A 24,321-nucleotide genomic window follows, 5' to 3' on the forward strand; every position below is an offset into this window, starting at 1 on the left:
TGCCATGCGCTCAAAAACCCGATTGGGCTTATTATCAGGGGATATCTTATTTTGGGGGAAACAGGGCAATATATTTATCTCTAAGAGTCAGTGCTGATTCTTGGAAGCTACCTAGACAAGTCTCTGAAGTTTTCTTGGGAAGATTTTCAGAAATGGTTTGCTACTGCCTTCCTCCTAGGGCTGAGAGAGAGGGTCTGCCCCGTGGACATCATGTCTAAGGTAGAAATAGAATTCATGGTCTCCCAGTTCCTAGTCTCACAACAAACTAATTATTTCTTGAATTATTTAAAATATCTAAGTATGGTTGTATCAAGGAATCTTATTTTTTACTGTATTTGCAGCTATAAATATTCACATTACAAATTGTGGTTAAAATTGACACAATTGATTAAAAACCCAATTGATTTGATGGGAAGGATAAATGCTGCAATTATGATTATTTCAAATTTGATTCATTTGGAAGCATTCCATGTTAAGCTGCTAATTCCTTTAAGAACGTAGCAGAACCCTAGATTTTATCTAATTTTCCCAAGTCTCAGCTCCATTAGTGGGCATATATTTTCACTTTACATTAATAGAATTCAAGTGATCAAATCAGTAAACTATTTTCTGCACAATTTTAAAAAGTATGAAATCTCTTTGGCATCAGGTAAGAGCTTGGACCTATTTTTAGGCAAATATTCATCTTATTTCCTAAATAAAAAATCAACACACATTTGGAAGATATTAGGCTGGAGGTATAATTTTTCTATAATTACTCATATGATAAAACCACATTCTGAGATAATCCCAGTTGGAATATAGTAGATATTTTTTTTTTACTCATGATAGAGGCATGTTCATTTTGGTTAATATGCATATGATTATAAATCATTTCAATATGATTTGAATATAATTTAAAGATGTAAACAGCTTAATTATACATCAAAAGCTGAGAAATTATCACTATGTGAAGATTTATAGATTTTTCAAGCATGGAGATGTATCAAAAATGTTTATTCTTTAACAATGACAAGACACCAGATTTATCATCCTGGACATGAGATTGTATATGATTTGTGTTTATCAACTAGCTATTTACATCATGGAAACAATTAAAAATATTTTTTATGTGGTAAATATCTAACAATGCCTTCAAAAAATAGGTTGCATGATTCCCTCTATGTAATATAGTATATTTTTATTTCTTCTGTGGTTTCTTCTTCCACCTCTTTTCTCCTCCTTTTTTCTCACTCGTTTCTTTTTTGGCACCTTAAAGCAAAACCAACACAGCCTTCTAGATAAAGTAATTTATTGTTCAAAATTAGGAACATTAGATACATTAAACAAATGCCAAATTACTCGTTTCATTCAGTTTAAAGTAAATGTAAAATCTGAATAATGCAGGACCATCAACATTGGGAGAAAAAAAAAAGCTAACGATGAGCTTTCCATACTGAACAAGTAGAGAACAGCAACAGTGAGGTACGCTCAATTTCTTACTGCATAGATCCTTCCAAAGTTCTGAGACTATTACTCTGCATAGCTTTTATAACATAACTTCATGAAAATTCACTATATTTAACTTAAAAGCAGCATATTACACATGCGCTGATCTTACAGAACGTGAGGATTCTTGGTGAAAATATCCCAACTTCAAACTGGGGTTCTCCATGGAAATCAGTCTGCACTGCATCGCCTTGGCAATGAATTCAATTAGCATTCAGCTGTTGTTGGTATAACATGAACATACAGTGTCTTTGTATTTAAGAACTTCATGGAAGTCTCCTTTGTAACCTCTAAAAAGAGAAGAAAAAACATTAACAGCATTAGCAACCATACTTTTATTATGCCTCACAAGTAACACTGTGGATTCTTTTCTAAATAACACTCTGCTCTCCCCTCCCCATGTTGTTTATCAGATTAAATGCAATTGCTGGGAAAGACAGAAGCATCTGAAGGGCTTTGTCACCAACGTGTGGGCGGCACATAGCTTTATGCATTGTTTTGTGGAATACTTGAGTTACACGGCTTTATTATATCAAGAGAACTAACCTTATATTGGTTTAGGTTAGGTAACCTGATAATAGTTACATTAGGATAATTAGGATCTGCAAGGCAGTATTTCAGTATTCCACAGTTGGGAGAGCTACCTTATATAGCCCAAGGAGCTTCTCTGTCATGTGTACCAGCCTTAGAATGCCCTTCTCTCATGGCGTTAACCCTGGTGGCGCAGTGATTAGAATGCAGTATTGCTGGCAAACCCTGTCCATGGTGTGGAGTTCGATCCTGACCAGCCCAAGGTTGACTCCATCCTTCCATGAGGGCCCAGATCGTTGGGGGCAATATGCTGACACTGTAAACCACTCAGAGTGTGTTGTAAAGCACTATGGGGCGATATATAAGCCTTATTGCTATCGCTATCTGCGCTTTGACACCTAGCTTTCATTCTCAAATTCAGGATTAAGCATCCACAATTAAATCACACTTTCTCCCCTAATTGCCTATCTTTCAGCACTGTTACCACAGTTGTCAAGCTTTGTATCCTGTGTCACTATAAATCTGGCCTCCACTTATCTCTTAACCCCTTACCAGGAACTGATTTACTATAGAAGGTTTGCAGACAATAATGAAGCCATCTAATACAGAAAAATCTATCTACTGCAGTCAAAGTCAATGTAGTACAGTGGTCTACGCACCCTGTTATTAACACAGCTGCCTGCAATTTACTGCTGGTTCGAATCTCTCCAAGGCTCAAGGTTGACTCAGCCTTCCATCCTTTCTAAGGTAGGTGAAATAAGGACCCAGTTTGTGGGGGCAATAAGCTGACTTTGTATAAAATATACAAAAGTATGAAGGCTATTGCTTAACGCATTGTAAGCCGCCCTGAGTCTCCGGAGAAGGGCGGCATATAAATCAAATTAAAAAAAATGTAAAGTAAAGGTTTATACTCCAGGAATTAAACAAGTCATTTTTTGGGTCACGAATTTGGGCCATTCCCTTCATAGCCTTAAGAATAGGAAGTACATGAATAATGCTGGTCTGGGAATGAAGCTCTAGCTTCATTACTGGCAACGATTACTGTATTTCTAAATTAGATTATTATTTGTTACTTGGCTATACTTTACTTATTTTACAGATCTAATGTGCTATAAACATTCTCTGGATAACAGACAAGCTATGTTATATACAAATTATGAAATAGCACAGGAAGTTATTATTGCCCTGAGTTCTGAACGAAGCTTCTTCTGAAGCCTCTTTGGACAACCTGCTTCATCAGATTGCAGCTACAAGGAAACTTGCTCAAGGGTTACACCTATCCTGCAAGGCCTGGAACAAATTCTAGTTGGCTTCCAGGCACTATTCAAAATACAGCTAAGGTATTAAGGAAGGTTTGCAGCAAATAGCTCCTACAGCTTATACAAATACCTTGTGCCTCTGCATTGCAGCTAAATTTGTTTAATCATATCTCAGACAATGAACTTTCCTCTTAATTCTAATAAGTGAAAGTTTCATCTTAACCTCTGTGAATTACTAAAATTTGAAGGAGAGCAAGTACTGCAGATGGAAGAATCTGCTCTTTTATAACCAATTATAGCTAACAGAGATCTTCAAAAGGCTTCTTAGACCTTCATTATTTCAGGTATAAGTTCATATACTCACTATTCCCAGCAGATTATCAACAGATTTGGGAAGGGGGAACGGAGAAGTACCTCATATATATATATGTTTATGCCATCTTACTGTGTTTGAAAGATCTGCTGTTTTAGGATTACAAGATTAATTTTATCTTGGATTCTCTTTTAATGAAAAAACATAGTTTCTTGATAAAGGGATCAGATCTTGACAGCTAAAATTAAACCTTAAAAAAAAAAGCTATACAAAATGTGCTGGGTCAATTATATTCAGTTAATTTGGAGTTTATACCATGCAGATATTAAAATGTTTACTCAAGAAATTAGTTGAGACAGAGTAACTGTAATAGCACTGCAGTAGTTAAGTAAGACTAGCTTTTATATAAGTATATCCAAAAAATGTAGTTAGAATGCAGGAAAGTCGGAGGGAGGAGACCTAGAGCACTCAGGGTCACAAATAATTTGCATTGTAGGACATGTGCAATTGCTTCATAAAGCAAAGCTGGACGTTTTGACATTTATTTCATTGTGCTTTAATGAGTTCTGTCATATTGAGTAGACACAGCATCTACAACAGATAAATTACATCATCCTGCTTCTTATTATTATGATAGCAATGACACAGAAATCTATCTACTATGAAGAACAGTTATTTTCATCCTACAATATAAAAAAGAGTCAGGAACCACCATCAATTTTTCCTAAGACTCCCAATTTTTTCCATGCATAAAGCCGGTTTTCTATCAAAACTGACACAGCAGGAAATAATATTTGCTCAGATATTGAAAAGGTGAAGGTAAAAATAAAGGTAAATTGGTTCTGGAAGTTGACTGGTGAGCGATGCCATGACCTCTGCATAGGTTCTTACACTGTTGAACCTGCTTCCTTCTTGGCAGTGTTGGGTTGCTGAATTTTGAACTAACTGCAGCTTCTGAGTTACCCTCAAGGTCAGCCCAGCATAAAACATGTCAACTTCATGCGTTAAAATTTGCTTCTGGCTTTCTAAATCACAATCTGAAATAACATATGCTTACAAGTTTATCACATGATTGATATGAGCATTCAAGTCTTGAGCTGTTAAATATTTAAGATCCTATCCTCTCCCCTCCCATACACGATATACCGTAATGCTGTATCTTTCCCATTTTATCTCTTATTTGCAATGCAAATGTCTATCAATCCAGAACAGATGTGCCAAGAATATTGTTTTGTAACTCTTGGAAACTTAGCAAGGGAGACAGGGCAGAGAGAAGGGGAAGGAAAGGGGAGGAGAGGGGAGGGGAAGAGAACATCTGTGGAACTCAATCATTATTAACAATTTCCTAAATACTGCTTATTATGTTTCCTCTATTATACTTCTTTTTCAGGGAAAATACCGTTTTTATTATCTGAGATGATACAGTTATTACAGATCTGCTGTCTAAACCATTTACAAAAATGTCAATATGACAAATATACTTAATGTGTCAATGCAAGAATATCTAAAATTAGAACCATCTTTAAGTAGGTTATGGGCAGGCTCAGGCTCCCTTTGGGCTCGGCTTTGGAGAAAGACATAAATAGCAATCATGGTGCTGAAATGATCGTTCCCAGTACTTGCTCCATCTCTTCACACATACATCCCTAAAATTCTGTGTTAATTATTCATACTTGAACCTGCCCTTTAGGTTCTCTGTGATGTACAGAGCAATCAGACTAAGAAACTACTCAGGAAGTTTGATATTCAACCAAAGGAGACTGGGGGTGATCTCTCACTTTTTGCTTGACAGCTAAAATAGTGGCAAGCAGAATTTGGCGGGACTGAACCTATATTTAGTTTGCTAGCAGAGATCATTTCTGCAAATCACTGATCTGCCATTCCTTCACTTTATAAATGATATTCAATCCACTATACTGTAAATGTTTTCTTCATTTTAATGGGTTGTTATGGTTTTAAAATGTTATGAAATATTTTAAAAAGAAATTGAAGTAAAATGCATCACAAGTTATATCCCTGTTAGCATTCTCAACCACTTTCAATTTAATGCTGGGTTTTAATACTTCTAATTTAAACCAGATTACATATCCTAAATCAATAATCAATAATCAATAATTAGGATTTCTAATTCAATCTAGAAACCCTAGAAATTAGGGCAATACCAAAAACAAAGCTTTCTAGAATTTAATGCAGCATGTATTAAAATTTTAATATCTGATCATTCCATGTTAGCAACCTGTTTAATCTTAACAGCAGGTAAATTATAAAATTATTACTAAATTACAATTATTAAAATAATATAAAACAAAAACATTATCTTTTTCAGATTTACGAAACAGGCAATATGCTGCTTTAGACTTTAGGCAACGGCTTTGTTTGATGATAATAGAACTGGGATTGGATGAAACCTTACATGAGTCTATAATATCTTCTTTTTCAGTTATGTTTTAATAATAAGATAATAAAATAAAAAGCAATGATAATAATCTGCAACAGAAGCAATTTTTATTCTACTTCTAAGGTTAGTTCTATGTTTAAGATTTCGTGAATCCTTTCTTTTCTCTAGACAATACTGCAATTTCATTGTTATTCATTGGCAACCTTCAGTCTCAAAACATTATGGAATCGTGCTCTGGAAAGAGGTCCTAAAACAGCATCTGGTGTGACTAAGAAGGCCAATTTGAGAGTGGCAATCCCTTCCACACTGAGGGCAGATATATTCTGTCCCCTGCCCAGCCCCCAGATTTCGCTGGTTCTGGGACTGCCTCTTTGCCTCAGCCTGCTGAACAAGTATCTCTTTGAACTGGAGAAGGCCATGATGCATCTTTAGCCTCCAAGCTGAATGATCAGAGGTCAAGGTTTCCCAGTCGTTAATGTCCATTCCCAGGGCCTTTAAATCCCTCTTGCAAATATCCTTATATCGCAGCTATAAGGCGCTTTCCCTGCACTAATTCTCCATTCAGGAGATCTTTCAGAATCCGACCATCAGCCATTCTCATGACATGCCCAGCCAGCGTAGATGTCATTGTTTCAATAGTGGATACATGCTAGAAATTCCAGCACATTCCAAGACTGCGCTATTTGGAACTTTGTCATGCCATATAATGACAAGAATACATCAGACAGCGCATATGAAAGGTGTTCAACTTTCTCTCCTGCCGTGCATAAAGGGTCCAAGACTCACTGCAGTACAAGAGTGTGCTCAGGACTCAGGCTCTATAGACCTGGATCTTTGTATGTTCCACCAGCTTCTTATTAAACCATACTCTCTTTGTAAGTCTGGAGAATGTGGTGGCCGCTTTACTGCAAATTACTAATATTTTGGCAATATTACCATACAGACAATACTATACTAACAGAACAGAAACAGAACTAATGAAGCAATATGAATCCATTGATGGCTGAATACCAAGCTTCCAAGAATTTCCCAGCATTTTTTATTTAGCTTAGTCTAGGATGCTCAGAATTTCCCATCTGTCCACATGTTGTGAGATTAAGGAGTTTTCATCATGCCTCTTTGGACCAACAGACAGAAGATTGTTCCTGGAATTCATGGAAGTTTAGCATTCAGGCAAATCAGCCATCAATAGACACATAAAGATAAATGACATTTGCATACCATTCAAGAGACAAGAAAAAAGCTGAGGAGGAAAGAAAAAGACCAGAACACATCTTCTCCAGCAGTCTTCACCCACATAAGCAAAGATTAACACCAGACAAACAACCAAGCAGAGATCAAGGAATCAAAATCAAGGAATTACCAAGAACTAAAGCCACATCCTTGTAACACTGGCAGGGCAAACTACTGTATATAAACAAGAAGCAAATGCCTATGTCACCAGCACTGATGATATTACCTAGTCAAGCAATAAAAAATCTGCAAGCCAACATGCTCAGAGAGCACTAAGGACTCCACAGAACAATACTAATATTATAGTATTAGTTATATATTATTGACCTTTATAGTTTAAAGACTCCTTGTTTTATATTATGATGTCAAAACACACAAATCTTAAGAATTTCAGGGTAACAGTAAGTCAAACATCAAGTCAAAAGCTATATTATCTGTAATAGGTAGCAATTAATTAAATTCATCTAGAGAGGGTGCCATTCAGGTATAATTTAAAAAAATGGAATCCTCAGTCTAGAGTGGATCCATGTTAAGTAGAATGCTGTTAAAAGGCTCTACATCACATGATACAATCCCCTCTAAGTAATATTTCTGTCCTATTTTTTAAATAGGAAAAAAGCTGTTGTAATTTTAAAGATAAAATGTAGGCTGACCTTAATTTACAATCTCATTTTAGAAGCTAAACAGGTTGTAATTTAATACGCTAACAACGTAGGGTTTTTTTCTCAATCTATGTACTTACCTTTTGTCAATGCTTCATCCAAGAACAATTTTAGCTTCCTGCTTCTGAGTCCAAACATTTTGCCTGTTTCATGCAGAAGCCCTTGATATGTTAATCCATTTTGACCAACAGGGTTTTCCATAAGAAGGGTTCCCACCATTCCATTTAGACACTCTGGAGAAAATGAATTGTCTTAATTTTTAGTAAAAAACCTTACAATTCCACAACATAATTTACCTTGTGCCCTATAAGGAGGATTTCTTTCTTTCTTTCTTTACAAAGCAATCCTATACCTACATCTGTTGGATTGAGCCCAGCTGGACTCAATAAGATATACTATTCCTCCTTCCCTTTTCAATTCCACCTGCCTCTGAGCAGCAGAGAGGACACTCTACCATTGTGATGGTGAACCTATGACATGCATGCCACAGGTGGCACGCAGCGCCCTCTCTGTGGGCATGCAAGCTGTCACCCCAGTTCAGCTCTGCCGTGCATGCATGTGCGCCTCCCGCCATCCAGCTGGTCACTGGATCTCTGCTGCGCATGCACGGGGAAGGGGACCATGCACGCATGCGTGGGGGCCATGCATGCATTGCATTTTGGGGGTTCGGGTGCGCATGTACGCTTTGGGCACTCAATCCAGAAAAGGTTAGCCATCACTGGTCTACCTGCACCACTCCCAACTGTTTCCTAGAATCCAATTTTACGCCACTTATCTGCAGAGCATAGGATCTGGTACTGGAGGACTCATGGATAATGACAGCCACAAACATCACCTCTCCCTGGGGTCTCGACTGATGCCAAAACTAGAAACCCAGATGGGCACAGTTCCAAGAGAGGAAGAACCCTCTCCAGACCCAGTCATGTTTTGGTTAATTTTGGTTAAATACTTATTGCAAGACCAGACTGCAATCATTTTAGAGATTAACTAAAGTGTTGTTGTTTTTTTACAAAAACATCTGTCTTATAAACAGCTTTTGCATTCGTTCTATTAAAAGATTAAGATAAAAGATGTTTCTTTAAGTAGTGTAGGTTGGTGTAGGTTGTGGACTGTGATGCTCAGAGATGTGTAGCCTCTACCACTGAAGCAAGAAAACTATCTTCAAGATAGGGTTAAGTCGAGCTAGACTTCAGGAAAGGTCCAAGATTTCAAATGTTAATAAAATGATCTATCGTCAGACAATTAACATTGTATGTGACATACCTTGTGGTTTTGCATTCACTAGTTGTAAATTGATATACTGACATAAAAAGGCATCAAGATTGTTTATAATTGGCAATGGTCCTGCAGTTACATGAAGCTTCTTTCCATTAAGACTCAGCAAATCTGTTTGTTTTTTTACTTCTGAAAAGAAAAAGTTGTTAGAAATAAACATTTGAATAATATCACTACGCTACAGATATGAACTGAACTTTCCTTTGTAGGATCTATTTTTAAAATAGAATAACAGAGTTGGAAGGGACCTTGGAGGTCTTCTAGTCCAACCCCATTTAGGCAGGAAACTCTACACCACTTTAGACAAATGGTTATCTAATATCTTCTTAAAACTTCCAGTGTTGGAGCATTTACAACTTCTAGGGGCAAGTTGTTCCATTGATTAATTGTTCTGTCAGGAAATTTCTCCTTAGTTCTAAGTAGCTCCTCTCCTTGATTAGTTTCCATCCGTTGCTTCTTGTTTTACCCTCAGGTGCTTTGGAGAATAGCTTGACTCTCTCTTCTTTGTGGAAACCCTTGAGATATCGGAACACTGCTATCATTTCAACCCTAGTCCTTCTTTTCATAAGACTAGACATATCCAGTTCCAGCAACTATTCTTTATATGTTTTATCCTCGAGTCCTCTAATCATCTTTGTTGCTCTTCTCTGCACTCTTTCTAAAGTCTCAACATCTTTTTTACATCGTGGCGACCAAAATTGGATGCAGTATTCCAAATGTAGTCTTACCAAGGCATTATAAAGTGGTATTTAACACTTCACGTGATCTTGATTCTATTTCTTGAAGATTTACACACAAGCTAGAAACATGAACAGTGAAGATTAGTATTGCATAGTATTGAACTGGCCTGAATATTTCCAGATCAGTGTTTCTCAGCTTTGGCAATCTTAAAACATGGGAACCACTAGGTGGAAAATTCTGTGAGTTGAAGTCCATCTTCTTCTTCTTCCTGTTTTACTACTTCAGGTATCAAGGGAGATACAAAGTTCTAGTTCTTGCTCTTCTGGCAGCCTCAACCATTGTTAATTGATGTTGTTGTAGTGTGTCTTTGATGTGATCTCTCCGTCTTCTTTTGGGTTTGCCTCATGTTCTTTGACCTTCTTCTCTTTTGTATATGCCTTGTACGGTATGGAATCCCATGACATCCCCTCCAGGTAAGCAAACCACTTTATATGCCATTTTTGTACATAGTTTAAGACTGGTTCTATGCCAATTCTTTCTCGTATGGTCTCATTTCTGATTTTATCTCTTCTGGTCAGTCTATCAGCTTTCCTCAAACATCTCAATTCCATGGGGACTAACTTTTCAGTTATGTTTTGTTGTAAGCGTCCATGTTTGGCACTGTTAACATAGGATGGGGATGAATATGTTTTGCATGAGATGCTTCTTTGTGTTGATTGGTACTGTCTTATGTTGTAGGAATAGAGCAAGCTGTCCCAATATCTCTCAAAGTGCAACCTCACATCCACATTGTGAAAGATGGTAACAGAACAAAGTAAGGGATTGCTACAATTGGGTGAAGTATGCCACTACGACAGCCATGAAGGCCATCCTGGGTCACCCTGAAATGCCTGGCCAAAAGGTCTCTGGTGAAGTTGCGAGTAGGCCCAGCAAGCTGGCAATAGATAATTGCTACAGAAATTATAATGAGATATAAACGGACTGTTGAACTCGATGCATTTTAAAATTGCCAAGGTTGAGAAACATAGTTCTAGATTGATACCAAAACTAATCCTATAGTTGGATTAGAAAGTATTTGTTTGTCCCAAACTACCTCTGGTGCTGCTTATTGTACATGATGCTGCAGATGGTAACATTATCAACATTATCCAGTTCTGATAAATTTATCCTGGTCTAGGATCATAGCCACGATGTGTTTCAGTATTAGTGGAAAAGGCCTATTCCTTTCATTCATCTAGGCATCTGGTCAGCTGCTGGGGGGAATTAGATCAGTCCAGCCCAGGCAACTGATGGACCCAGCAGGATTTCAAAGGGAACTCGGACTTTTTTCTGAGACCTTGAAGAGTGATTTTGCTGAGACCTTAGCCACTGCTAATATGGGCAGTGTTTGGGAAAGACCTTAGACTGGATTGCTCTTCTATGATATCTCATTGTCCGTTGATCCCAGAGATCAACTCCGGATGAAAGGCCAGAAGAAATTCCTAGAGCATCATTGTTGGGGGCAATATGCTGTCCCAAATTGTTGGGGGAAATATGCTGACTCTGTAAACAGCTTAGAGAGGACTGTAAAGCACTGTAAAGCAGTATATAAATCTAAATGCTATTGCTATTTTATTGCTATTGTTACTGGAGGAAGAATCTATGGGCCAAATTTTTATATATTCAATTTTAAATTGTTTTAAATTTTGTATATTTATATGTGTTTTAATATGGCTGTACACCGCCCTGAGTCCTTCGGGAGAAGGACGGTATAGAAATCTAATAAATAAATAATAATAATAATAAGACAAAGAATGAGTCTAGCTGAACATGGGCAAGAGTCCACATCAGGGGTTATATTGTGGCAATTAGAACTGCAAAATACAGTACGTTTTTCACTCTTATTATGTTCGATGATAGTCATCATTAGGATTGCTAACCCAGTCACTTCTTTATTAGATCCTGGCCCTGCCGACTTGTTCAGTTTTCTCAGGAGGAGGAATCTACTGAATCCATACTACAGAATCTTCAGTAGTAAGTAACAAAATGTTTCCAGAGAAACAAGAAAAGATGCACCTCCTTCTCAAGCAGCTGTTGCAGATCAATAGATCTGAATGATTTTCATCCAATCTCCAATATTCCCTATGTCATGCCTTTGTCACCTCAAGGCTCAACCACTGCAATCCACTTCACATGAAGACCACTTTGGAGCAAAACCCAATCCAGAATGATGCAGCACCATGATGCAGCATGATTCCTTAACTTCATGAGCTGCACTGCTTCCAATATGTTTCCAAGTGTGATTCAAGATGGTGTGATCATCTCTAAAACCTACACAGCATGGGAACTGGCTATCTGAGGGACTGTCCAGTGAGAGTCGAAACAGTAAAAATGCTCCAGGCCCTCGCAATCAAACAATATCCCATTTTGATACACAGGAAGCGCATATTCTCTACGGTGCTGTCTAACCTCAGAAATGAGGTGCCCCTCCCTCCCCTAAAATTTGGACCAATCCCATCTTGATGGTATTCAGGAAAGCCTTAAAGACCTGGCTGTTCTCCCAGTCTTTCAGATAGAGTGGGTGAAACCCCTTTTTTTAGACTGCATTGGGGAGGGCAGACAGGAGGTCATTAAGTGAAGTGATCACATGGATGCCTCGCTTAATGACCATCATGCCATGGGAAAGCTCCATTACAGTCACAACGAGGACTACCTTTATATGTGTTTTTTTTTTCCTGCAAACCAAAGATAGTAATATCAAATAGATAAAATGAGTTGTGGCATGCCCATTCTTGTTTTAATTTGTTTACACCGTTATGGTAAGCTGACACAAGTCATAAAAGTTTAAGAGTCTATTAACTGTCGTGTTTCCTGTGTCCTACTTTTGCTTGCATTAAATGAAAATTATGAGCAAAACATACTGCTTTAAAAAAAAAAAAAACCCGGATAATCCAAAAATGCTGGCAGCCAAAGAAACACTTAGTCTTTGCCATGTTTATACAAGACAACTAAGTACTATTTTCATTTTATGCTTTGTCTATCAACAGAGGCAATCTGATTTGTTCTGTGATGATACAGTTGCTGGGAAAAACAATTGATTTGAAGAGAAAAAATAGTGCCAATGTTAAAATCAATGAAGTGGCTCAACACAAAATTTTCTTTGTCACCAGTACAAAGTGAAATCTTCCCAAGAGACAATGCGGAAATAAATAAGCATTCCAATTTTATCAACATTTGAAATATTCTCATAATTTATTTTCTGTATTGACTGTAAAATAATGTGCTTTTAAAATGAATTAACTCTTAAGAAAAAAGAGTTCTCTTAGAGTGACACAGTGTATAGAAACGGAGGCAAAATAGGCTTTTCTGTTTAATCTTCCTCTGTGGTGAGGAACTGCCTTAAATTCAAAGTCATCTTCTTTCTGGATAAAAGCAACAAATAGATGGCACTCTAAAAGGCATTCTATCCAATATATACCAAATTTATCATGAAAACAGCTAGCATAATTGGTTTTTTTAAAGCATATAAATCTATTTCAAGAGTGTACAATTTTTTTTTCACACTTGGTAAAAAGCAAGTTGTGAAACAGACCTATTTGCAATTTTTTTTAAAAAAAATGTCACACTTGGGGTAGGATATCTATCATTCTGAAATTCTACTTACCTTGTTTTCCACTATAAATTGCTACTTTTGCTTTTTCAAGACCAAAAATGCACGCAATAGTAGTAACAAGTTTGGTGAAGTCTAATTTATTGTCTCCCTTCGGATTTTCCAGCAACACCATTCCATCTAGAGAGTGAAATATATATCAATAATGCTAATAAGATTATGCTAATAAGATTTTGTTTTCTTCACCAGTTAACAATAGGTGTATGTAGCAATATAACTTCTTAGTTATTTTGGGGTTCTTTGATTCCATCATAGCATTTGATAAAATACTTTGTAATAGTCTTATTAATAAGCAAGTTAATGTGGGCAGGAAGCCATGAGAATTAGGTGGCTGCTTGGAACTTGTAGCCAAATAATGCTCTTTAATGACTGCTCACTGGATTGCAGGAGATACTGACAGGGGCTTTACAATGTTTGAGCTTGATCCTGCACTCCTCAACAAATTTATTGGAGTAATAGTAATCAAATTTGCAGATGGCATAAAATTGGGTAGGACAGTTAATATAAAAAAGGTAATATAAAATTCAAAACAGTTATACTATATTAGAGAAATAGTTAAATGCAAAAATTTTCACTTAGGAAACAGAAATTAAAGGCACAGGAGTATAAAAATTCAGGAGTACCTCATCCAAAAATAGCATTCATGAAAATGATCTTGGAATGGTAGGTCATGACAAATAAAATAGAACTGCAGTGTGAGCTACCTTTTAAAAATGGAATTCAAATTTTAGGGTGTTTCAACAAAAGTATAGTCCCTAAATTCCATTCCATTTAGCCATCATTCTAATTATGAATTATATAATATGGTGCATCGTTTAAGGCATCATGTTTTTAAAATGATTCAGGCAAACGAGAATAAGTTTGGTGAGGGGGCTAGAAAATAAGTCTTAGGTGGAAAAATTGAACAAATATTTGTCCTTGAAGAGAGGATACTCATCAAATACATGAAAGGGGGAGGGGGAGGGGGAGGGGGGAGGGCGAGGAGGAGGAGGAGGAGGAGGAGGAGGAGGAGGAAGAAGAAGAAGAAGAAGAAGAAGAAGAAGAAGAAGAAGAAGAAGAAGAAGAAGAAGAAGAAGAAGAAGAAGAAGAAGAAGAAGAAGAAGAAGAAGAAATCTATTTTATATCATTCCAGAGTACAGGTTACAGAATATCAGATTTATTATTACAGGAAAAAAGACTGTGGTTGGACAGGCCTTCAGTTGAGGTTATTAACAGAATCTGGAAGTCATCTATGGAGTGCCAGGTACTCTCTGAGCTTGGTTGTTACTTGTAGATATTTCAGTACCCAACCAGATAACATCATCAGTGCTAGTACTAGTCATCTGTCTAATGATCTGTCATGGATCTCTTCATCTGATTTTTGTCCTGAGCAAATTCTCCCTAATGAGCTCCTTCAACACTATATTTCTATGAATTTGGCATTTCAGAAAATAGTTCAATTTGCTTTGGCTGAGCACAAACCCACAAGGCTTCAAAAACTGAAATTTCCTTAACTCTCCATAACCACCAAGGAAAATCCATAAGCAGTTGTGTCCTTATTACATCTTAATAGACCAGAAAGGAATTTGCATATCTCTCATAAGCTTCAACTCTAAGCTTCAAAATTCCTACAGCTTCTGGAAACTATCTTTAGTTTTCTCCGTCCAGTGTTACATGCCAATCTGAGTAATATCCCAATAGGTTTCAGTAACACCTATCAAATCACATTTGTCTTCTGAGTTGAAATTTCTAATTGTTCCAATTTATTTTCCATACTTTTTGAGGGTCATTAAGCATAGAGGAACCTATTAGTAAACAGCCCTTCGAATTACTGAAGTGAGGTGCAAAAGAGTTGGGCGTAAGCTTCCTTTAAATGTGCTTCAAGTTGCTTTTTGAAACAATTAAACTACCAATTCAACTCTGGATTTAAGTGAATATGATGCACACTTCTATTATCAAGTTTACCGCATTTATACTGAAATGTATCCTCGATATTAACCAGATCACAATTTCTTTCTTCTTATTCTGAATCAGCTAAGTAGCTACACCTTAATTACAGTATATCAATCAAAAATAAAAAGTAACCCTCCATTTTTAAAATTTTATAATAAGGAACCAGCCACAATGATTCAAATAATTTAAATCTTAAATACATTTATAAACCTAAACAAAAAAATAGTTCAAACATTTCAATTGTAGATTAGGCTCCAAAGAACTGTAAACCTCAATTCAAGTAACCAAAGAAATGGTTGGAACAATGCCAGGTCAGTGTCAGTTCTAAAATAAACCATACTAGATAAAATATTGCGTGGCTAATTCCTAAAAATACGGAATTGAGAATAATATAATTTTCATTGCCATCTGTTACAACAGGGGTATCAAACGGCGGCCCGCAGGCCAGATGCATCATGCACAGGCCACGCCCACCCTGGTGCCGCAAAGGCAAAAAAGTCACATGACACAATTGAATTTGACGCCCGTGTGTTACACATACCCATTGCATATTTCTCCAACAGACTCTAAAATAATGCAGTTCTATGTCTGGTTACTTCTTGAATATAACCACATAGGGTTTTTTTCTAATAGTTTGTCATTGCCTTCTTCCAGGAAGTTTAAGTTCCCAGTGTAATGTAGAGCTGGGATTTCTTAATGATCTCCCAGGCAAATCCTAAGTCTGATCCTGCTTAGTTTTTCAAGATTCTTCAAAATCAATTTGGTGCTACAAAGACCATATATACTATGTTTTTCACCATCACATTTAACTACTCGCTTCATCCATTTTACAAGTAGTACAAATAGTTCTAGCTACGCCAGCATAGCCTTTGTCATGTTTTGCAGCAGTGGTAAAAGGAGAGAATGACAAATTAAAAAGTAGATTATTACAGACGTACCTTGTTCTTTACCATTAATGCAGATGTTCAGAGTGACATAAGCACACGCTGGCTCAGTACAGTGATGTACAGCTCCTTTGGCTATTGTAATTTCCAGTTCTGATCCCTTCAGCTAAACAAACAGCAGTTAAATTTTTAAAATTATTCTTCTAAGACAAGGTCTACGCACACTTTTCCTCTCCAAGCTGCTACAATTTGGAAATACTGCCAGGAACCACAGTGGCAATAGATGGATATTAACCTCTCATAAAAATAACATGGCAGAGTACTTCACTAGAACTAGTATCTAGCATATTAGAAACACATAATTTGTACCTTCTAAACCAGCCATTTCTACAAACTAGAAATGTAGTACAATTATCAAGCGCACTTTCAGTGGAAAAAAATGGAGAGAAGTAATGCCTATACATGTAGATAGAGGACAGATTTCACAACACAGGGACTTTACTCAGGAACAGGCAAGGATGTTTGGGTATCCACTATTATTTATTATTTATTTTTATTTATTTTATTTATTTTTATATGCCGCCCTTCTCCGGAGACTCAGGGCGGCTTACAATGCGTTAAGCAATAGCCTTCATATTTTTGTATATTTTATACAAAATCAGTTTATTGCCCCCACAAACCGGGTCCTCATTTTACCCACCTTAGAAAGGATGGAAGGCTGAGTCGACCTTAAGCCTGGTAAGAATTGAACTCGCAGTAATTGCAGGCAGCTGGATGTTAAATGCTGCCTTAGTAGGAGGCATTAGCCTCCTATGCCACTCAGGCACCTGAGTGTTATGGAAATGTTTGGCTTCCTTTTTTCCCTGGTATGGCCCCAGCTATTCTACTTTAATTGTTATATTCTTTTAAATCTCACCAGCCTCGATCAGATTTTTACAAGTTGGTAACTGTAAGACTTGAAATTTACAAATAGAAATTACGAATCGGTGTACAGGTTAAAATGTAGTTGCCTGGTTTCTCATTCAGGGTGCTGTCAAGTCTAGTTGGTGTGGTTTGATAGTGTTAAGTGTGTTGTGTGAATGCAGACAAGAGTTAATTCAGTAAATTATGGTTCAGTTAACTAAAGCATAACATGTTTTTCAAATACCATGCAATTCCTTTCTGTCCCTGCCATTATGAGCCCCAATGGGCAATTGTTTCAACCATCAACCACCTGAAAGCTGACAAACAATATCCCAGTTTGTCAGTAGTGGCTACAGGAAAGAAAAAACAACAAGTAATAGTATATTAAATGAAAAATTAAGATGATGTTAACACAGCCCCTTGTTATTTAGTCTTAACTGCTAATTGTTCTTATGGCCACTGGCAAAAACTAATGTTAATGTTAACAAAAATTAATGTTAATGACTAAGTAGAAGGTTACCAGTCAGCAAATACTTGTCTTACAATTTCCCAGTAACAAAACTAGCTGGGGGAGGGGGGGAGGGTCAGACAGACCCCAGGGGGGGACACCACACAAATTCAGATATAACACTCATCTTCTGCTATATCATTTTTTTTCTAGAAAGCAGTCATAGTTATGGTGAACTTTTGACTGCTTTGATAAAGTAAAAGTTTATCAAAGCACTGAGAGTTGCTTCAAACTGCGAGATGGGCAGCAGATAAATTTAACAACAACAACAACAACAACTATAACAACAATAATAATAATAATAATTTGATAATAATCAAGATATTAAAGTTAACTTTTGACAAAAGAACTTGTTTATCTCATTTTGGTCAACTATCTGTATCTAAACTATTAAATTAATATAGAATGTATTACTATATCAAACATTAAATAATGTTCCCCATAAAATGAATGTAAATCTTTTTCATAAACAGCGGTAAAATATCTATCATTAGAAGCAGTCTACTTCCCACTTAAATGTAAATTAGTGTCTAGCTTATTTGTATGTTGCATTTGTTTAATTTGTCTGCTATTTGGTCTTGAACTATATACATAATAACTCTATAATCTTATTCATATCCATGAAAAGGTACATCAACAACTTTCAATTTCTCCTCATTTTAATTACATATTTACTTTCCATAATCTGGTTCTTCAAGTTATTCTGGAACTGGACATAAAAGCCTATCAACAACAACTTTAGAAATGGTTGTCAAATCCTATTTTAAAAGTCAGCCAATTTCCTGATAAGACTCATTCCAAAATGTGCAAACTGTTTAAAACCAGTTCGGGGAAGGGAGAAAAAACTATTATTGAATTATTTATCTTTTTATGATTTTGTAATATTATCTTCTAACAATTGTTTAGATTGATATAAATCTAAATTTGTCGTGAGACTTATTGCATGTATGCTTTGCAAATCTAATTGTTGTTATGTTGCATGTACAACATAACACCAAATATACTAAAATGAAGACATTCAGAAAAACTTGAATTCATGTAAGACCAACATGTCAAGGTTTAAAATTAAAATTCACATGGGAATACACTTGATTAAACATGCAATCTTTATATTGCAAACATTATCATATTTTTCAGAGTATAAGAAACACTTTTTCTCCCCTAAAAGAGGGTAAAAATTTGGTTGCATCTTATACACTGAATGTAGCCCCGGCCACCCCCTGGCTCCCACCCTTTGGCCTCTGCCTCCCAGCAATTTACCTCCTTGCAGCAAACAGCAAGTTTCAACTTCAGTACAGCCTGATTAGCACAAGCAGTTGATTGTCGGTTGGATCGGCCTCCCGACCCTCAGCTGTTTCAGGCTGCAGGGATTGCCATTGCCTATTGCCCCGGGGGCCTCCGCTGCCTCTCAGCAGGCAAACTGCTGAGAGGCAGATTTTTTTTTCCTTGTGCTAATCAGACTGTGCTGAAAATGAAAATGAAACTAAAGCAGGCTGTTTGCTGCAAAAACACAAATTGCTGGAAGGCAGAGGCAGATTTTTTTTTTCTTGTTTTCCTCCCCAAAAAAGATAGGTGCATCTTATAGTCCGGAGCATCTTATACTCCAAAAATATGGTAGTTATTGTATATGTCTCATATTCTTTTAAAGCAAGTTTCTACAACTGTAGCTGTGTAACTTAATTTTGAAAGAATTCAGATTGACTTTTTTTAATTTAAAACTTTCTATACTATATGAATAGTCTAGACCTACAAACATTAAATATAAGTAGTGCAATATTTAGATCACAGTGAAGGTGATCTTCATATTTGGATTTACCTGAGTTTTTTCTTGAATAAGCACTTCCTCCAAGGGAGACACTGGATATGGCTTCAAAGCAGCTTTTATTGTGGCAAAAATAAAATCTGTATGTTCCTTAATAACAGTATCAAGATAATCACCTTCTGGAGATGCCTGATAATATACTGTAATCTCATCTGTAGGAACCAGATTGCGCTGAAATAAAATTAGCAACATTAGTGAGTATCAAATATTACCTTATGGCCAATTTTTGTAATAAATTCTCTTGTCAGTGTTAACAGAAGAAATTAATGTATTAAAAGTTCCAAAAAGCAATAAAACTGTGCCTATTGGTGTAATTTACAAATAAAAGTATCTAAATGCCTAAATTGTCACAGATTTTCTTTCTAATCCCCCATTCACATAACTCACTCATTCTTTGCTAGGTAAAATGAAAATAAATGTTTTGCCATGTATCATTGGCCTTCATGGGGAAAAAGCATTTCATGAATTTATGGTTAGTACACAAAGTTCAGATTCAAGTACTAACAAAATTAATGAAAGTTATTTGGGAGTGCTATGCTTACTTTGTGTGTAGAGGTTACTCTTATTTATAGAGCTGTCATCTTTAAACAATGAGAAAAGTCACCTTCATGCACAATTACCTGTGTCATGTTCAATTTTTCTCCTCTGTTCTATTCTCTCCTTTTATTGCCATCTGTTCTCCATGATGCGCTCCAACCCCAACAAGCACAAAGATATTTCCCTTAAACACATTATTTTGATATTTAAAGTATTGACTTCTCTCCTTCAACAGCATTCTGTTGTTATAACGGGCACAATGATTTGATTTCTTTCAGGATTACAGCTGGTTTAACAATAGTTATATATGTTTTTTTACAAGGAAATAACCAAAATGCATGGTCATCATCACATAAGATAAGCAAACTGCAGGCTTGTGAAGTTTAAGGAAATATTTTCTTGCTTAATGCTCCTTTTACTTCCCAATTAATTTCATGGTGGCTGACTTGATCATAAGCAATATTAATCAGCACAGCAGGCTATTTGGCCCAAATTATTTTAGGTAATATTCTTTAAATAAACCTTTCTGGTTTTTAACAAGATAGGGATAGGGAAGAACAAAATAACAGAGTTGGAAGGGACCTTGGAGGTCTTCTAGTCCAACCCCGTTCAGACAGGAAACCCTTATACCATTTTAGACAAATGGTTGTCCAATCTCTTCTTAAAACGTTCCAGTGTTGCAGCATTGACAACATCTGGAGGCAAGTTGTTCCACTGATTAACTGTTCTAACTGTCAGGAAATTTCTTCTTAGTTCTAGGTTGTTTCTCTCCTTCATTAGTTTCCATCCATTGCTTCTTGTCCTGCCCTCAGGTGTTTTGGAGAATAGCTTGACTGATTAGATACTGAATGTATATAATGTATATGTTGTATGGAATGTTGATCCGAAGTATATGATTATACCTGACACACAGTCTGTTGATTATGTATTAGAGTTGTGTAAAGGAAAATTGTAATAAAAATTATTTCAAACTGGAGAATAGCTTGACTCCCTCTTCTTTGTGGCAACTCCTGAGATATAGGAACACAGCTATCATGTCACCCCTAGTCCTTCTTTTCATTAAACTAGACATACTCAATTCCAGCAACCGTTCTTTATGTTTTAGCCTTCAATCATCTTTGTTGCTCTCCTCTGCATTCTTTCTAGAGTCTCAACATCTTTTTTATATCGTGGCGACCAAAACAGGATGCAGTATTCTGAGTTGGTCTTACCAAGGCATTATAAAGTGGTATTTAACACTTCACGTGATCTTGATTCTATTCCAATGTTAATGCAACCTAGGACTGTGTTGGCTTTTTTTGGCAGCTGCAGCACACTGCTGGCTCATATTTAAGTGACTGTCCACTAGGACTCCAAGATCCCTCTCACAGTTACTACTATTGAGCAATGTACCACCTATACTATACCTGTGCATTTTGGTTTTCTTGCCTAAATGTAGAACCTTACTTTTTTCACCATTGAATTTCATTTTGTTAGATAGCACTCAATGTTCAAATCTGTCAAGATCCTTCTGTATCTTAAGCCTATCTTCTGGAGTGTTGGCTGTTCCTGCCAGCTTGGTGTGTCTGCAAATTCGATGAGTTCCCCATCTATGCCCTCATCCAAATCATGGATGAAGATGTTGAAGAGTACTGGGCCTAAAACAGAGCCTTGGGGTACCCCATTGCATACTTCCCTCCATGTAGGTGCAGTTCCATTAAGGATTACACGTTGAGTGTGGTTGGTCAGCCAGTTGCAAAAAGTTATTTACATTTTACTTTTTGATTCGGGTGCAAGTAATATCAAATACAGTTGCACACAGTACCTTCAGCTGCGAACAGCATTTGTGCATTAAATAGACTACCATGTCATGACATGGAAATGACTGGGATTTGTTTCTTATAGCAGAGAAATTCAACCTAAGCCATAGTAACCAGTGGCAGATAGTATTTTATCCATCTTTTGTCATTCTAATTCAGTTATCTTTTAGTTGGCTTTGGAAATCTCAAAAATCCTAAAAGCTAGCCTAAATTTAAAACTCATCTTTCAAATAATGTATGTTTTATACATTAATATTACATTAATATTTTTATCTGAGTAACTCCCTAAATATTACCAAATTTACTTAAGATTAGTTGTTACAGTACATACAAAATTATGATCAAAATTAGAGTAAATAATTACTTTAGCCTTTGGAAGGAGCTTAACTTAAATTCTCAATGGCGTATGGGATTCTGGGAGTTCAACAACATCTGGTGATCCTCAACTTTTCTATTATTTGCAAATAAAAAAGCATTTATGGTAAAAACAGAACCATCAATCACAATTAGCATAGGAAATAGGCGAGCTCAGCCTAACCTCCTTACCCACAATCATGGGCTTTAAATCCAAGGCTTTAAATCTATGGAGATTCTTAGTCATCCAGGTCATGGTTGTCCCAAAGGTGTTTTTTTTCAAGAGGCAACTGGACTTTCTAAAGTCCAGTTGCCTCTTGAAAAAAAGCATCTTTGGGCCAAGACTTTAAGGCTTTATAAAAGGCCAAGGGGGTTGGGCCAAATTTGCTCTTGAGGAGGAATAATGTCCCAAGAGGCCAAAGAGGAAGAAAGCAATAAAAACAACATTTTTTTTCCAGAATACTCAGGCTTTGGGTATTTTTGTGAATTACCAAGTTTTCATATCAGTAGAACGTCCAAAGCATGAAAATTAACAGTGGCATTTATTGTATACTGATTGTCCCTCACTAACAATATTGTCTAAATTTGAGGAACCTTGTCAAGAGGAAGATTCAGACAAAATGGATCAATTCAGAAAAGAGCAATTAGGACCTAGATCATCTAAAGAAACACCGAAGTAAGCGGGAATGTTAAACCTGAGAAAAAATAAGGAGAATATGATAGTATTTTTGTAAGGACTTGAAATAAAACCAGATGGGCATGATCTAGACCTGTTCTCCATGATCTCAGAATGCTGAATAAAGAATAAGGAATTGAAGATATGAGAAGTCAGAATCCGCTTGAATGTTAGAAAAACTTCCTAGAAGTAAGAGCAGTGTGACAATGGAACCAGTTAGCCAGAGAAGAGGGTGATGGGAACACTGGATGGGTTTCAGCAGAGGCTAGACAGAGATGCTGTAATAAGGATCTCTGCACAAAGCAGAAAGTGGGGTTCCATAACCTAAGTGTCCTCTCTAAAATATACATTTGGAGATTAGGGTTAGTTTGAATATTGTTTTACTAACAATGAAAGGAATCAAGAAATATGACCCCAGAGACTTTTTTTTTTAATTTGATTTATATGCCGCCCTTCTCCGGAGACTCAGGGCAGCTTACAATGTGCTCAGCAATAGCCTTCATCCTTATGTATATTTATACAAAGTCAGCTTATTGCCCCCACAATCTGGGTCCTCAATTTACCTACCTTAGAAAGGATGGAAGGCTGAGTCAACCTTGAGCCTTGGCGAGATTCGAACCTGCAGTAATTGCAGGCAGCTGGTCTTAATAACCAGCTTAATAACAGGGTGCCTTAGACCACTGTACTACCAAGGTTTTTTAGGAGAAATTTCTTTGTTATCGTCCCCCGATTTACTTACCTTCTTTCGAAGTTTTTGAATGCGATTTATTACTTCCCGTGCAACACCTTCATCAACCATAGACTGATCAGGAGTAACATCTAGGAGAACTAAAACCTGGTGATAAAAACAGCAAAAAAAAAAAAGAACAAACCTTAACAATTACATCATTAAAATAATGGAATTTTAATAAATTCAAGCTAACTATAAACCATAGTTACTTGTTCATTGTTTATCCTTCATTGCTTTTTAAAAGGCCTACAACTCCAGCAAAATCTTCTCCTTTCACTTTTGGAAAATGCCTAGGTGGATACAGTCCCAAGGGAAAAGGGCTAGTTTTACATACACCTAATTAGACTCATAGTCAGTATCTTGTGGTATCTTTGAAATGTTTCTAAAATTTCAAAGACTCCTTCTCTTTTGGGTTAAAATATAGCTATATATCAAGTTTGGGCTAATTAAAAGGATCATATTATGTCAGTTTTTCATTAATTACAGCATTTTCCACTGTGTTCCCGAAAATAATGGTAGTATCAAGAACAGAATATCTAAACCTTTTTCTACTTATAGTTTGGAGTGGCCAACATGTAATCAAAGGCAAAGCCTTAAAAATGTGCCCCTCCATCCCTGACCCAAATGCATACTTCTATAATGTACTCTTCCAAAATCATTTTCTGATGCCTCTGCCAAATGAAGTTA

The 24,321-nt window shown here is 36.5% G+C and overlaps 1 protein-coding gene across 1 annotated transcript in view; it reads right to left on the reverse strand.

Moving 5' to 3' along the window:
- Positions 1 to 1,274: 1,274 nt before the first annotated feature.
- The window catches only part of IARS1 (isoleucyl-tRNA synthetase 1), an 80,497-nt gene continuing 57,450 nt past the window's right edge, over positions 1,275 to 24,321 (reverse strand). Inside the window, exons 28-34 of the mRNA XM_070933684.1 lie at positions 23,644 to 23,739; positions 19,533 to 19,709; positions 16,360 to 16,471; positions 13,484 to 13,609; positions 9,148 to 9,288; positions 7,965 to 8,117; positions 1,275 to 1,778 (exon numbers count right to left, since the gene is read on the reverse strand). Coding sequence (XP_070789785.1) covers positions 1,696 to 1,778; positions 7,965 to 8,117; positions 9,148 to 9,288; positions 13,484 to 13,609; positions 16,360 to 16,471; positions 19,533 to 19,709; positions 23,644 to 23,739 — 888 coding nt within the window. The 3' untranslated portion in view covers positions 1,275 to 1,695. The remainder of the gene's footprint in view (positions 1,779 to 7,964; positions 8,118 to 9,147; positions 9,289 to 13,483; positions 13,610 to 16,359; positions 16,472 to 19,532; positions 19,710 to 23,643; positions 23,740 to 24,321) is intronic.

The sequence above is a fragment of the Pituophis catenifer genome, unplaced genomic scaffold (genome assembly GCF_029215685.1).
Source record: "Pituophis catenifer annectens isolate HBS135680 unplaced genomic scaffold, rPitCat1.0.hap2 SCAF_2, whole genome shotgun sequence".
In the NCBI taxonomy this organism is placed as follows: domain Eukaryota; kingdom Metazoa; phylum Chordata; class Lepidosauria; order Squamata; family Colubridae; genus Pituophis; species Pituophis catenifer.